Source organism: Diabrotica virgifera, chromosome 6 (genome assembly GCF_917563875.1).
Source record: "Diabrotica virgifera virgifera chromosome 6, PGI_DIABVI_V3a".
Classification (NCBI taxonomy): Eukaryota; Metazoa; Arthropoda; class Insecta; order Coleoptera; family Chrysomelidae; genus Diabrotica; species Diabrotica virgifera.
In genome coordinates this window covers 229,832,293-229,848,968 of record NC_065448.1, presented here as the reverse complement: position 1 = coordinate 229,848,968, position 16,676 = coordinate 229,832,293, and the positions used below count along the sequence as shown (strand labels likewise).

The 16,676-nt window shown below is 32.3% G+C and overlaps 1 protein-coding gene across 4 annotated transcripts in view; it reads right to left on the bottom strand.

Moving 5' to 3' along the window:
* Positions 1-16,676, bottom strand: part of LOC126886780 (uncharacterized) — a 172,012-nt gene that overhangs the window by 22,037 nt on the left and 133,299 nt on the right. For all 4 annotated transcript variants that reach the window (XM_050653814.1, XM_050653813.1, XM_050653815.1 and 1 more), the window contains exon 4: positions 11,637-11,853. In XM_050653814.1, the coding sequence (XP_050509771.1) occupies positions 11,637-11,853 (217 nt within the window). The remainder of the gene's footprint in view (positions 1-11,636; positions 11,854-16,676) is intronic.

Below are 16,676 nucleotides of genomic sequence, written 5' to 3'. Positions count from 1 at the left end.
CCTGAACTTCTGAATTATCCCAAAAGAAGAATTATCTCTTAAAGACTGATCTGAATAATTCAGAATCGGATAAATATACGATTTAAGGTTTATTTAAAAACCATCTGATATATTCACCAATCGATTTAAAAACTTATAAATACATTGAAAACAGGAATATGAAACCGCTATTTTTCGCAAGAATTAGACAAACTCTTATGGCTTTACAAATTCCGATAATAAATAGGTACCAATTTCAACTTCATAAGAATTCTTCCTCCTCGGACAATAAGCATTCATCAATCCGACACATCCTTTAGTATCTTTAGGAAGAACGATAATCTCCATTCTTTCTACTCCTTTATAAAAATATTTTCACCAACAACGTCTCTAAAACGTCTACTAGAGTTGGGGCTGCTGATCGTTACTCTAAATATTATACTTGAGTATATACTATATTTAAGCTGTATGCGTACTATTATTAACTCTAATAATATATCGAATGCTTTTATAATTCCCAAGTAGCACAATAAAAACATTTTAGTTTTATTTAAAGTTTATAAAGATTTTATTGTGGTAAATAACAAGATAATGGTTTTAAAGTTAGCTTGTAGATGTACTGCCAGAACTTTAAAACTGTTAAGCATTTGTCACTAGTTTTAAAGTATCTAATAAGAGTATCAAATAAGACTTAGTAATCTTAATAAATAATTTGTCTTTTAATAATTGTAGTTTTAAAATGGTTTATTCTCAGTTCACTTTAAAACTAATCAGTTTTATTAAGAACTTCCGGACTGTTTGGTTTTATTAGATTCTAGTTTGTGACCCTTTAGTTTTATTGCAGTTTTAAAGATTCTCCTAATATGACTAATAAAACCGTTTATTAAAACTACTTGATTTCAAGACTATCATGTCAGTAAAACATTTGCCTTAAAATTATTTTTTTAGTTTTCTTTGTTTTCTTTAAAGTTGCTTTATTAAAAGCATTTGGTAGGCTATATTAAAACCAAACGCTCTTAACTGAATCAATTTGGTTATCGTAAATACTAAAATTTGCTTCTTGTTAGAAACAATAAAACTAAACTCATCCCCTCTTCTTTCATGTCTAAAAGGGTCGGCCATTTGTTTTAGAGCGAAACAGTGGTGTAGTGTGCTGTAAAAAGTGGAAGTACAGTTAGTATGGAAGAAATAAGCCGCAAGTACTTAAAATATAAACCAACTGGTCATCATAAAAGAAAAATACAACACACACAGCACTACGACGCCTCGATTTTAGGTTAGATTCACAATAAAACCGAGTGGCATTATTAACAGCAGCATTAAAACTAAACGGTTTTAATTCCAAGGCAACCTTGCTTTTATGTAGGATATATGCTCTTGGAAAGGTATAAAATAAAACCATTTGATCCTAACAATTCTCTGTGGATAGACTAAATAGTATTATTTAGATTTCAGCCATATTGCTTTCTGGAGATGCTGAAAGCCATGATAGATTACAATATAAGTCTGACATAAAATTTATAAATAAGCAACTTAAAGAAATAAATTTCATTTATTTTAACATTAAAACAATAAAATTGTAGATACAATTATTTTTCTTTCAAATTAATATTTTTCGGATTTAAATTTTTTTATTATTTTTATTTTTTAATCGCCAAAAGTCAGACATTTTAGGGCGCATGAGTTATTTAGACCGATTTTTGTTTAACATTATCAATCAAGTTGGGTGCGCAAGTGTTTTTCTACCTTGACACTCCGAAATAACCAAGTACTGTTTATTATTTTATGGTTACACAAATACGTATACCTATCATAACACATGTAAAAAATTTTTTTCCTATATAGAGTATATGCGTTTAAAGAATCATTTAATATGATAAATTGTCTTTAAAAGTGTCCAGTTAAGAAACCTTTTTAAGTTTGCTATAAAACTGCCTGCACTTAAAGTGTCTTTTAACATGATTTTAAAAGTACCTTCACAGCAGCTTTAAAACCAGTTGCTTAAGAAAACAAAGTTTTAAAATGGTTTTTATTTTTGGTTTTATTGACCTCTTTCAGAAAGGGTCCTTTTATGCTGAAAGCGGTTTTATTGCAACCTTAAGGTTTACTTAAAAGCAAACGGTTTTAATTTTAGTTTTTTTCTGTAGTTTTAAAGCATCCTTAAAATACTTAATAAACCCGTTCGGTGCTACTTGGAATTACCGATTCCCTCAGTTCCATCAACATCATTAACAAACTTTACACAACACATCCAGTTGCTCTCCTAGTTAAAAAAGAACATGCTACCACACAAAGTAACAACCATACTGTACAATTTCTATGAGTTCCTTCACACATTGGCCTTCAAGAAAGAAATGAAGAAGCGAATCGCATAGCCCAACAAGCAAGGGAGAGTGAAACCATGGGTGTAGTGAGAAATGTAATACTTGATTCAAAATACTAATAATGGCCAACGAAGAATGGAACGGTCTGTACTTACTTACTTGGACTGGCTATCAGAAACATTGTTACTTGGGGATGATGACAAATAATCCTCGGACAAATAATCCCGGACAAATATTCCCCACAAATTTTTTTGGAAAAAATATCCACACAAAAGATCCCGGACAAAAAATCCGCGAGAAATATTTGCTGCCGAATAGTTCTCTAAAAGTTTTTCCGTAAATGCAATCGACGCAAATGTTTTTCAGCCTAGTGCATGAGAGCTGATATACCGGATGTCCACTTATATTTTCCCCCATTTTAACTGCATATATCTTCTAAACGTCTCAAGATAGAAATATGCGGTTTTCGCTGAAATGTTTTATTTTAGTAAAAGTTTTGTCTGAATGGATTGAATTTTTATATAGCTTTCAAATACGAAAATAAAAACGGCGCATTTTTGAAAAAAACGTTGCTGACTTTTTTTTAATTGAATACCCAGTATATTTTTTGTAAGTTGAAAGAAAAATTACGCACCTATCCACTGATATAAATTTTGTCAAAATCGGTTTTCAAATCACTGAGTAATTAATTTTTAAAATGAGCGGTGCAACGTGGATATCACATACCTAAATAACATAACTAAGCAAAATGATATTATGTTATGTGATTTCCACATTGTATCTTTAGTTTTAAAAATTATTTGCTCAGTCATTTGACAACCGATTTTAAAAAATTTAATATCGCTGGATAGGTAAATGACCGTTTTTTCAAGCTACAAAAAATATACTGGGTGTTTCAATAAAAAAATTCAACAACGTTTTTTTTCCAAAATCCGCCATTTTTTTATTTAAAAGCGACATAAAAAATGGTCACTTACCTAAAAACTTGAAAAAACGGTCATGTCCCTATCCAACGATATAAATTATTTTAAAATCGGTGGTCAAATGACTGAGCAATTAATTTTTAAAATGAGAGATGCAATGTGGAAATCACATAACATAATATCAATTTGCTTAGTTATCTTATTTAGGTATGTGATATCCACGTTGCACCTCTCATTTTAAAAATTAATTACTCAGTGATTTGACAATTGATTTTGAAAAACTTTATATTGCTGGATAGGTGAATGACCTTTCTTTTAATTTACAAAAAATATACTGGGTGTTCCATTAAAAAAAAGTCAACAACGTTTTTTTTTCAAAAATCCGCAAATTTTCTTTTCTTATTTGAAAGCAATATAAAAAATTCAGTCCAGACAAAACTATTACTAAAATAAAACATTTCAGCGAAAACCGCATATTTATATTTTGAGTCTTTTAGAAGTTATAGGCAGTTAAAATGGGGGAAAATATAAGTGGATACCCGGTATTAGTATAATATTTTGTATATATCAAAACTATTGAAATTTCCACTAATTTTAATTCCAATGCGCCAATACCACGCATCGCGAGGAAAGTTATACAAAGCTTTTCGATTATTTTGACTTTTTTGGTGCTTTTGGGAACAAACTGGGCATAACTATTGGATATCCGGTTTTTAAAAAACATAATTAAGCATCTGTGTGCATCCATAAAGAAATTTTTAAAATTATCTGCTCGAGAAGAGGCCAGATAGGAGAACGTCTGTAGGATGGCCTAGAAAAGTTGGAAGGATGCAGTCAGAGAAGATCTGGAGAACATGGGACTGAAACAATGGGAAATAGTGGCACAGGACCGACAAACATGGAAGGCAATAGTAAACGCGGCAAAGACTCTCGAAGAGTTATAACGCCATTGAAGATGATGATGACTACATATTTCTGACGTTAAATTACCAAAAAGGAACAGGTCTTTGTGCATTACAATCAATAATGTCGTTTTCAGGACCAGCAGTTATCATCACGAATAGGCAATATTTTCTTCTTCTTCTTCTTCTTCTTTTATATAGGCAGTACTGCCTGTTTTTCTTCAACGGTGCCTTTCAATCTGCCCCTAAGTTGTTATTCCATTTTTCCTTGGGCGTCCTATACTTCTCCTGCCTAACGGTGACTTGTCCCTGGCTATTCTTACTATCCTTGATTCAGACATCCTGCTTATGTGCTCATTCCACTCTTCTTTTCTGTTCTTTACCCAGGTATTTATATTGTCTACCCCACATATGCGTCTGATTTTCCCTCACTTCTTACCCTATCCTGTAGTCCTTTTTCAGCAATCCTTCTTAAGATCTTCATTTCGTTGGTTTCCAGATGTCTTCGTGTTTTGCTTGTATCTGGTCTTGTTTCGGCCGTGTAAGTCATAACTGGCCTAATAACTGACTTATATATTCGGGCCTTTGTTTCCAATCTTAGGTGTTTGTTTTTCCAAATTGTGTCGTTTAGGCATCCGGCCGTTCTACTGGCTTTAATTATTTGGTCTTTAACCTCTTCTTCGATATTGTTGTCGGCTGATAGATTAATTCCCAGATATTTGAAAGTCATTACTTGTTGCTTAATTTGATTGTCTAAGTCCAATTTGCATCTTATTGGTTTTTTGGATAATACTAAGCTTTTTGTTTTTTGGGCTGATATTTTCATATTCATTTCTTTTGCGTTAATGTTGAACTCGTGTAATAATCTTTGTAGGTCGTCTTCGCACTCTGCTACTAACACGGTGTCATCAGCGTAACAGAGTATTTTCATCTCTCTATTGCCCATTTTGTACCCTCTTTTTTTTATTAAAAATTGCCCATTTTTTGTACCCTCTTTACCCATAGAAACAAACACAGGAATCAGGCAAGGAGATTCACTAAGCCCTCTGCTGTTTAACATAATATTGGATGCAATAATAAAACAAGGCAATATTTTAAACAGAGTTATTCAAAGCAGAGTGAGCAAAAGATTTAAGCGAATCATTACAATATGATTCACACAGCCAAAAAACTCACAATTCGATTTCGAAATTCGTACCGAAAAGAGGTTTCATATGACGATTGCTATAACTCTCATGCAGTGAGGCTGAAAAACGTTTGCGTCGATTGCATTCACGGAAAAAATTTTAGAGAACTATTTGAGAGCAAATATTTCTTGGGAATTTTTTGTCCGGGATTTTTTGTGGGGATATTTATTTTCCAAAAAAATTTGTCGGGATTATTTGTCCGGGATTTTTTGTGGGGATTTTTTGTCCGGGGATTATTTGTCCGAAAATTATTTTTAGGGATTATTTGTGGGGATTTTTTGAGGGGATTTTTTGTTTAGGGATTTTTTGTCCAGGGATAATTTGTGGGGATTTTTTTCCGGGATTATTTGTCCGGGGACTATTTGTCCTAGCTTCCCTTCCAAGTAACGAAGCTTACGAAGTCCTTACTTGGGAGGTCTGGTAAGTAGTTAGGCTCCAAAAAAGTAACGAAGGATGGATATTTATTTCTTAATTTTGTTTTCTTTTAGCTCGATAAACTTCACCCAGTGATGCTTTAATTTATTTTTCACGTCTGCAAAATATGTTTCCTCGAGATATGCAAAGTAATCTTCCATGGCAGCGATGAACTCATCATTAGACTTAAATTTCTGCCTGAAGAATGACTTTTTACAGTTTCGAAACAAAAAGAAGTTGTACAGGGTCAAATCTGGAGAATATGGTGGAGGGGACGGTAGTTCGTAGCCCAGTTTAGCCATGGCGACGGCAGAGATGTGAGCCGGTGCGTTATCATATCGGAAGAGCGACTTTTTCTTCCCCAATTGGGGCTGTTTTCTCTGCAAGTCAGCGTCGAATTGACCCACTAATACGGCATAGTAAAGCCCTACAATCGTTTTGCATTTCTTCAGTAAGCTGATATAGATCACGCTTTATGAATCGCAGAAAACAGTGGCCATTACCTTTCGTCAGTCTTCGCCTTCTTCGGAGCAAGTTCGCGGGGTGACGTTTACTGTATCGACTTTTCCTAGGTCTGGTGAATACCAGTGGATCTTAGTGTCTTCAACGGTTATGAAGCAACGTAGAAACTCCTTCAGATTACGCTTAAACAGCCTCAGACATTGCTCTGAAGTGGTCTCAGAGTAGCTCTTATTGGCAGAAGTGAGAAAATTAGAACAGGCATCATAGATATTACTGAAATGGTACTGGGTGGGACATGTGGTCAGAATTATAATGACTGAAGGACCCAAACATGGTTTTTAAAATAGTTTAGTTCATTGTATCAAGCGTCATTTGTTTCTTCTTGTTCATTACTTCAAAAATCTCAAGGTGTCTTGAGTTGGCGCCCTTATTCCTCTCTACTTATCGTACTTTTCATATTATTATAAGTGGTCTTATCGAGTTTTTTTTGTATTAAATTTTTGTATTAAGTTCTCATTTTCTTTCTCGTTTATAATATAATCATTATCATTACATTATCATTTCCTTATTCAATATCCCTGTTGTATATCTCAAAGCCAATCTTCAATGTAGTAAGACTAGCCCGAATCCTCACTTGAGCAGGGCCGCGTTTAGGTCAATTCGCGCCCTAGGCAATTCTCTAGTAGCCGCCCTTCAAACATGTATCTACCATTTTTTCGAAAAAAAATTGCAGAAATTTTTATTTAAATAAGAATACACTAAAAATGGATTTAAACTACGATGTTTATATACCTATAACAGAAAAAATCGTCACTCCAGTTCGATCACATCAGAGAATTTTTTTCAAAAAAAATTTTTTTTAACAAAATCGACAAATTGTTAACACGTTCTTGCGTCATACTTGATGAGAAATTATTTTTAATTCTTGACATTTTCGAAAATGACCTTTCAGCGGACACGTTGGAAACTGGGATGCACAAATAAATGTGCAAAGCAATGTCAAAATTAGGGAAAATATTTTTCAATCCAGTTAGTGCAGTCACTGAAGGTTTTCACCTTCGATTTCGTTGAACCTCCATCGATTTTCATGAAAATGGTAAGTAGTTAGAGGATAGCCCAAGGAACAAAGGTGACATGATGCCAACTTGCGCTTTTACCGTGGTGGTGGATGCCACCCCTTCTCAGGAGTGAAAATTATTATTTTTTAAACAATACCATAAATCGATAGAGAGACAAATTCTAAGCAAAATTTGTTATATAAAGTTATCAATATAAATCAATACTTTTTGAGTTATTAAAGATAAAACATTTTATTTTTTTCGTAAAAAATGCATGTTTTAAAGCTGTTTTTCACATAACTCAAAAACTGTAAGCTTTTACAAAAAAGTTATTATTACCAAAATTAAAGATAATAAAAATCTGAAGACACTCCTTACTTAAAGAACTAAACTAATGTTAATTCAAAGTGAGTTATGGGTAATTGAATGTATATTTTTTCGACGAGTACGAAAATTTAAGTATTCAAGCTTAAATAACGGGAAAACGATACATTTTATAAAATATACCTGTAAAATATAATGATTTCAACAATTTTGACTGGTTTAGAATTCATATTTTTGAAAAAAGATATGATTTAACATCAGCATTTTTAAAATTATCGTAATTTTCATTTTCTTTTGATAATAACCCCAAAAATTCTCAATATTATACGTAAAAACTGATATATGTAGGTATAACCAAATTTTAGTTTTTTCTGTATCAAATATTTTACCTTTTTACTATTTCTGTAGGGTAAAAAATAACCGAGATAGAAACGTTTAAGCTTAAATTTTGCTGCGAGAACCATATAACCGGGGCCATTCAACCTTTTATTTTTAAAAAAGTAAGGGGTTTAAAAGATAAGATTTAACTCGGTTTAATAGCCATTAAAATTAACTTTCAAATGGTTTTTAGGAAAACCTCATACCGTAAAAATTAACGGAGTTATTTAAAAAAACCATATATTTTTTGGAAAAAATTTAAAAAGATAGATTTTGATAAATATTTGGTGCATAAATTTTAATGCTCTCAACTTGTTTGGGGACTCATTTTATAGATATTTCTAAGTACTTTGACAAATGTTTAATAAGGTTATGTTATAAAATGCATCATTTTTCCCGTTATTTAAGCTGGAATAGGTACTTAAATTTGGGTATTCGCCGAAAAAAATATACATTCAATTACTTATTATAACTCATTTTTAGTTAACATTAAAAGGTTTTTCCAGTAAGGAGTTTATTTCGTTTTTTATTAGCTTTAATTTTGGTAATAATAACTTTTTATTAAGTAAAATCTTATAGTTTTTAAATTATTTATGAAAAATCGGTTAAAAACATGCATTTTTCTCACGAAAAATTAAAATTTTTGATCTTTAATAACTCAAAAAGTTTTGGTTTCTTTTAATAACTTTATGTAACAAATTTTGCTTAGAATTTTTCCCTCAATCTAATTTTGGGGATATTTTTAATAAAATAATTTTCACACACGAGAAGGGGTGACATCCACCCCCAGGGTAAAAGCGCAAGTTGACACCACATCACCTTTGTTGCTTGAGATATCCTCTAACCACTCACCAATTTTCATGCAAATCGATGGAGGTTCAACGAAATCGGAGGTAACAGCTCATATCCACATTCAGTGACTGCACTAACTCTTCTTATGTCAATTGGTGATTTTATTGTGATATCGAAATGACCCTTTAAGTGAATTCATACATGTATGAATGATGTATCTTGGTCGTCTTTATTTTGTATCAGATTTTCAGCTTCTTTAATAATTTCTTCATAGCTTAATTTTCGAAAATCTGCTAATAACACGAAAATGTTGATAAATAAGTCGATAAGATTCCAGACGTCTATTTGGGTGTCTTATCAGAGTGTCGATTATAATGTAGAATGCGTGGATTTTCATCTCATCACTAGCTGAAAAGTTTAGTTCATCATCGGCCTCCTCGTCAAATTGAATTTTCCTTTTTCTCTTTCTTATTTCTTTATATGTTTTATTTGGGCAAATTTTTTTGGCTTCCTTGCGGTAAAGTAATTTGAAAGAGATTCATACTCTTTAATGACAGAACTCAGATCCATAATTTTTATATACAAATATTTTTTGTACAGTATTTTTGCCGCCCTCTCATAATGTGCCGCCCTAGGCAACTGCCTATATTGCCTAATGGATAAAGCTGCCCTGCACTTGAGAGTTTGTTCTCTCCGACAGTTTTAATTTGTTCTTCTCAGCTAAGCCTTAATATCTTCAATAACTTGTCTTTTGTAATTCTACCTCAATTTTAATTATTACTCTCTCTCTCAACCACAATACCCAGAGTATTGTGTTACAAATTGTGGATGCCACGGCAGACAGAAAAACAAAGGTAGACCACTTACACGGTTTACAGATTTTATTAAAACAATAATTTGGAATTGGCTGCAAGACGCTCAAGACCGACAGAATTGAAAGAAATTAGATGATGAAGATCATGAATGATGATGATGAAATAAACATCATTGCCACTGCAATTTTATTTAGTTAGCCTCATTTATATTATCCTAATATAAAATTGACTAAAAATTTGAAATTACAAAAGTATAATGACATTCTTTTAATACTGCGATACGTTTTAACATATATGTCTATATTACCACTGGAAATGAAATAGGTATTTGCACGGATTTCTTTGGTGAATGTCGTGTGTATCGACTTCGATAGAAATGTATAAAAACGTACATATAATATGTAACCCTATTTCAGAGACAAAACTTTTGCAACTCTCGAAAAACAAGCAGCAGTCTGTTCGTGCAAAAAGTCTCTCAAGACGTATCTTCCAAAAATCTCTTTGTTAATATCTAAATAAGAACCGTTTTTTTACTTTGGGTTTAAATTTGGTTAATTTAAGCAAAACTTAGCTGTCTGTCAAGTAAACATTTCACCCAGCAATCCGTTAAACCCTTAAAACTATAACCAAAAAAGTCCCTTCGCTTCGAATTAACTTTTTCCGCAAAAACAGTATAATTAAAATCTCTGTGGATTTCCGGCAACGGGTCCCAGGACGGCGTCTTGCAAACATCAAATAAATTATTCAATTGTTCTGTCTAAACTGCTGAAGCTCCATTGTTTATTCTATTAATCAAGTTATTTAACGAACTTGTACAAACTTCACGATGCCATGATTCCGAAAATGGGATACTACAAAGCAACACAAATTTGAAACAAGGAATGATTGCACCGAAAGAGAAGCGCGCTGACAGGGAAAGGAAGTGCATTTGGGTCTGGATTTTGTACTTCTTTTTTTATGTAAAGGTAGCCCATTTTCCCCAAACAAATAAATAACCAAACTAAATTTAGCAAAAACTAAATATCCAGCTAATTAATCTCTAGATATAACTGAGAATAAAACTTTCGAAAATAATAATATAGAGAAGGTTGACTCGTATATTATACTTAGGACAAAAAAAGAATATGTGTAATTTGTACGCACGTAAGAAGTTATACTTCTATTATATGATTTCAACGAAACCAATATAAAAATAAAATAAAAACTCCATTTTTATTCAGTTGCAATGCGAAGGCAAAACAATCTTATTTTTCACTTAGAATATGGAGCGCAGTCCAGCACTCTGAATCGACGATTTTCGACTCTTATTGGAGTCTCATCGGAGAGACGTAGGCCTGCTGCTCCATACTCGAAGTGACCAACCATGAAAGATTACCCCCATACTGCAACTGACGTGTATGGATTAGGTGGCTAGTGTCATCTGGCAATTGAAAGGTAAAGGTAAAGTTTTCAATCCTAATAGCAATTATTTATAATATTGAAAAATATTAAAAATATCACTAAAAGATTTTTAAATTGAAAACTGATTGGTCCTTTCCCTGGTGACACCTCCATGGCTTCTAAAAATTGAAATATACTTTAAACAGTTTATTTATATTCAATTTAAATATTAAAATAACTTTAAGACTTACTACTTTGCAAAAATTTTTATTAAAACTATACCAAAAATTAAAAAAATTAAAGAATAAAACACACACAAACACATTGAAAATGCCACAAAGAAATGATTTCCGAACAATAATTGTTGCCAAAAATTTTAACTAAATACGTATTTTCTGAAAAAAATTATATACCTAATAATATACTTACACTCATAAAATGTATAAAAAATAAAAAATAGTAACTTGCATTGGGGATCGAACCCACTTACCTTCGATCCCGCCGATCGAAAATCAAAGTGCTTTCCCATTGCGCTACCTTCGCGTGTCAAAAAATAAACAACTGTCAAAAGTTTGTGGTGTAAACGTTCAGTTGATGTATATTCCCACATGACAGACAGAGTCAAATAATTTACCTATTGTTCTTAGTTAGGACAGACTGTAAATAAAGCAAACTATAAAAATCCAAGTTGTATCTACCTTGTGACACAGTGAGACTGATCGCCAAACTCATCTTGGGTTCAGTGTTAACTTGGCACTCGTATTGTCCCGTATCCGCAACATGCGCCCCGCGGATCCGTAATCCCCAAAAATCCCCCGAGCTGTCCGTGTGCACAGACTCGAATCGGCTGTCGCTGGAAAATGTATGTCTTCCAGACGTCAGGATGTGTAAGTCCTTACTTCTGATCCAGGAGACCTGCAACAAACAATGAATAAAATGGTAGGGTATACCGATATGGAAACAAATATGTACGTATTCTTTTAATACTAATTTAATGTGGATTTATCATATATATAATTAAAAATGTCTATGTAAAATATATTTACAGGGAAATAGGCCAGAATTTATTTTAATGAAAATTGCTCCTAAAATATGCCCTAAGGGATATATAAAATTTATGCTCATTTTCATAGTTGATTTTTTCGTGAAGGGATTAACGGATTTCGCAAATTTTTTTTTATTATTTTAGATATTTCTTTAATATTCACATGGTTGTACAAAGATTTACTCATTGTACACTTCGCGTCAAAAAAAACTGGTACAAGTCTTATAACCGAAAATCGTGTTTTTCTAGTTGTGTAAATTGGTCTTGTCACGTATGTCATTCTTATTTCTAGGCAACGTTGCCAGTTCAACTAAAATATTATATCAAACCAGGTAAAAGCAGGGCTGTGCGGCAGACCGCAAGTTTTTAGTAGGTTTACTAAAAATTAAAACAACATCGAGCATTCTCGATTAGTCAGTCACATTTATTTAAACGTGCATCCTAAAAAATTCTCTTATTAATTTTGTAATGTTTCATCATCTCAATTAACCCTCCGTTACTCGCACACGGTGTGGGAGACCGGGCCTGTAAATAAATTCCTGTAACTCTGCTTGTAGTGGGGATTTTGAATGGCTACTTCGTATACTTCTTCAGTGGTCAATCAACTGTGGGTAAAGTCAGTTCGCAGTGTAAAAAATAGTACTGTCCTTTTGTTATTACGCAACACGGTCCCGTACACCGTGTGCGAGTATTTGTGCACCAATTTTTGTGTTTGGATCACACATCGATATTTTTAATTAGTAAGGTAATTTAAGATCTTTTCCTTATTTTCAATGTTTATAGATTAGTTTATTTATATTTATATATATATAAATATAAATATATAACTTACCCAGAACCATCAGAATGAGGTTTAGGGAGATATGTGGTTTACCAACAGAACAAGTACCAGTCGTAACACCAGGAACTTCAGATCGCTGTGCTGTTTGTGATTGGAAGAAAAATAGAAAAACAAAGTTTTACTGCCAAATATGCTCAAAATATCTGTGTTTGGAACACCATTGTTCCAATGAATGTGACACCATTGTGTATTTCATGTTTTAAAAACGTTAATTAATTTTTATAACTTTTTTTGTTACTACAATTACTCTTTATTTTTAATTTTTTTGTGTATTGAATTAAGATCGAAAGTTCTTAGTAAACAAATTTAACCATATTCAATTTTTTTTTCACTTCCAAAGTTTTTGTATATACATATAAATGGATAACAATGAAAATTATTAAATTTTTGATTAAAGTAATATAATGTGAACACAAACGCATATCTACAAAATTATATGATCATATATTCATTAAATAATTTAATCGTACACAATTTTGCAAAAAAAAAATAATTTTAAAACACTGCTGACCCATATTTTTGGACCCGGTCTCCTGCACCGTGCGCGAGTATCCGATCACAAAAAGTTGGCGCGAGTAACGAAAGGTTAAGTACCCATAAATTAATTCGTGTTCTATTATAATTTATGACAGATATGACATGAATGACCGATAATAACTCTAGACATGACATTAAATTATTATGTTTAATTTAAAATCGAGAAATGTGAAGGGTTTCTCGTAAAGTTGTGGGATACTAATAAATAAAACACACTGGAAAAATTAAAATTTGAAATTAATTCAAAATGAATAACTTTTACAGTGAATAATTCTGGAACTTAAATATTATGTATTACAATAAAATTCGAAACTGCTGAAATATTAAGCACATAGGTGGAAAATGTCGCCTGTCAAAATGTTCAATGTGTTTTATTAATAAATGTATTCATTTTTTTTTTTCGAATCATGAGAAATATAATAAGAATTTTTCACAGAAATACGCCAAAGTTAGGCCACACACATTACCATAATGTGTATCGGTTGCGTTCCGTCACAGTGAAGTTATTATAAATATTGACAATTTGAATTGTCAAAATTTTTATTTTATCATTTCTTGTTTAAAAAATAATAAAATTGATGAGATAGCCTCAGTTGAGGAGAAAGTAATAATAATAAAGGTGTTTTATTTAGTCAATAGTGTGCGAACAATAAGGTAAATAATAACGGCCTAACTTTTACACACATGCCTACTGTGGCAAATGTAGGTATTTTTCGAAATGTTGGAATGTGTTTAAATCCTAGAACAATTTTAGCTTTTGTTTTTAATACAGATTTTAATCCCATACAAATAGCTTCTCATGATTTTTGTTGTAAAATGATTAGAGAAGCAGGAATTTAACAGTTTATAATTTTACATTAAGTTACCTATGGCCCGTTTTACGATTCACCGCCATGATTTTTGAACGTTATTTTTTGTATTTAGATTTATTGCAATTCCATTATCTGTGCTGGCAACAACTCCGCGATTCACGAGCCATTCTGTTCAGTCTGAACACAGGTTTACATTGTGAAAAAAAAGTGTACCAGTTTTTTTTGACGCGAAGTGTACCATTGTAATTTCTTGCATACGTCTTCAAATACCTGATTGAATAGCTTAGGTGATATGGTGTCACCTGTCTTATTCCTCTTTTTATGGCTATAGGGTTTGTATATTCATGCAGTTTTATTCTGGTTGTAGCATTTCTGTAGATGTTGTCTATTAATTCTGTGTATCGGTAGCCTATTCTGCTACTGTGCAATGAGCTTTTATAGCCCAGTGCTCAACAATGTCAAAGGCTTTTTCAAAGTCAACAAAAGCGATGAAATTCGGTATTTTCTATTCGTCGGCTTTTTCCATACGGATCTTCATGGTCAAGAGCTGGTCACAGGTGCGAAAACCTTTCCTAAATCCTGCTGGTTCGTTTGATTGATACCCTCTAATTCTGATGTTAAGCAGTTTGAGGTTACCATTTCCATTACCATTTTGTAAACCATTTATAAATCGTGTTGAGAAGGGTTATTGGTTGGTATTTACTTAAATCAGATTTGTCCCCTTTGGGTTGGTATTTACTTAAATCAGATTTGTCCCCTTTGTTGTGATATTGTAATTGACTCCTTCCAATCACTAGGGATCGATTTTTCCTTAAGTATTTTATTTATCATGGTGATTAATAATTGGTTTTCCCAGATATTTTAGCATTTCCTCAACTCCATCTTTACCTGTGGCTTTCGTTGTTAAGCATTCCAACGTTACAAACGTCACATCTTTGCTATTTAATTTTTAAATAATTATTCTATTTTATTTTCTTGAATATTTCATTAGTAATAATCTACTTCTATTCGTTTTAAGTTGATTTTCCGTTAAAAACCTGTTTGGCGCCAGTTCTATAGGCAACTCTCTTTTCATCTAATCATTCAATTACAGTACGGAACATGCCTGCCATCTCCTACGTTGCCCTATCGTTTCAATGACAGTGACAACTCCCATATTTCAGTCATAAGGGTGGTGGTAAATTAATAAAATTACAAAAGCCAATTACAGGCTGATACCAGCTTTATTATCCATCAACACTAATTCTCTTGGGGTGAGTAGTTTTTAACATCAGTGTACAAAATTTTCTAATCCTGGATTAATATTTTATAATGATTTTTTTATACCTAACCTTCCGATGTCGAAAAGCACATGTTTCATATTTTACATTCTCTCTAATTAATATGCTTTTAGTAATTAAATTATTTAACTAGTATCAATAATAATTCCATTTAATTTACCTTAATTTACCCCTTGCCATCTGCTACTTTTTGAATACTTTTTGACAAGGTGTTTTTTCTTTTCTTCTTGATGTCAAACTTATATACGTTTTGTATTCTTGTTTTTGGGAATAAATTACTTTTCTCCCTTCGGGAGACACCAGCTTTCATCACCGGTGATGCAACTTTTAAGGCACGACAACAAGATGCATCGAACAGACAGCAGCACCCAACATCATTAGAGTCAGTGACCTAGGGCCACAATATCTGCCCAGGTTTACAAGTCTACAGCTGTACCATCCGACATCAAGAAGACCTACTATCAAATACCACAAGCCATACATAAGTACTATCTACAAATTGTTAGTTTTTGGCAAGAATTTGAATATATTTGTTAATGCATTTGATAAGTCATATTTTTATTATATCTTTATTGAACAATAAACATGATTGATTAAAGTATTGTTTTGTTTGCTTCTCTTCTGAATTTTCATAGTTCATATTTAAGATTGGGACAAGACGAACACATACACCTTGGGAGACTGAGCTAAGCTAGGGTGAACAATAGCTACCTTGGTTGGTTGAAATATTATTTTCGAATATTATTTCAATTAGCTGGGGTAGTTTATCGGTCAGTTTATCGGCTGGGGTATTTATCTACTTTGTTTCAGCATTATATTATTACTCTGGGCTAATTAGCAAAATACAAGAAAAAGTTATTTACCAGTAATTTTATTGCTGGACTCGAATCTTATGATTGCACATATTAATAATATAGGTATTCAAAGTCCGCAGATAGTGTGCTACTTTTTTATAAACAAAATGGCGCCCGAAAATCGTGTTATTCCAATTTTTGCTCTATAACTCTAAATATTTTAACTTTACACCAAAAAGACTCAAATAAAAATTCACCCTAATTAAATTCTGCATAAAGACGTATTTTTTCCGATTTACTTCGACGAAAATTTTCCCCGGAAAATGCGGGTTTTTCCAACAAACTCTTTAATTTTCAACTCTAATTTTAGATAAGTAATTGTTTATCAGCAATTAAATAACTTGGTAATATAAGAGCTCCTTTCGTATA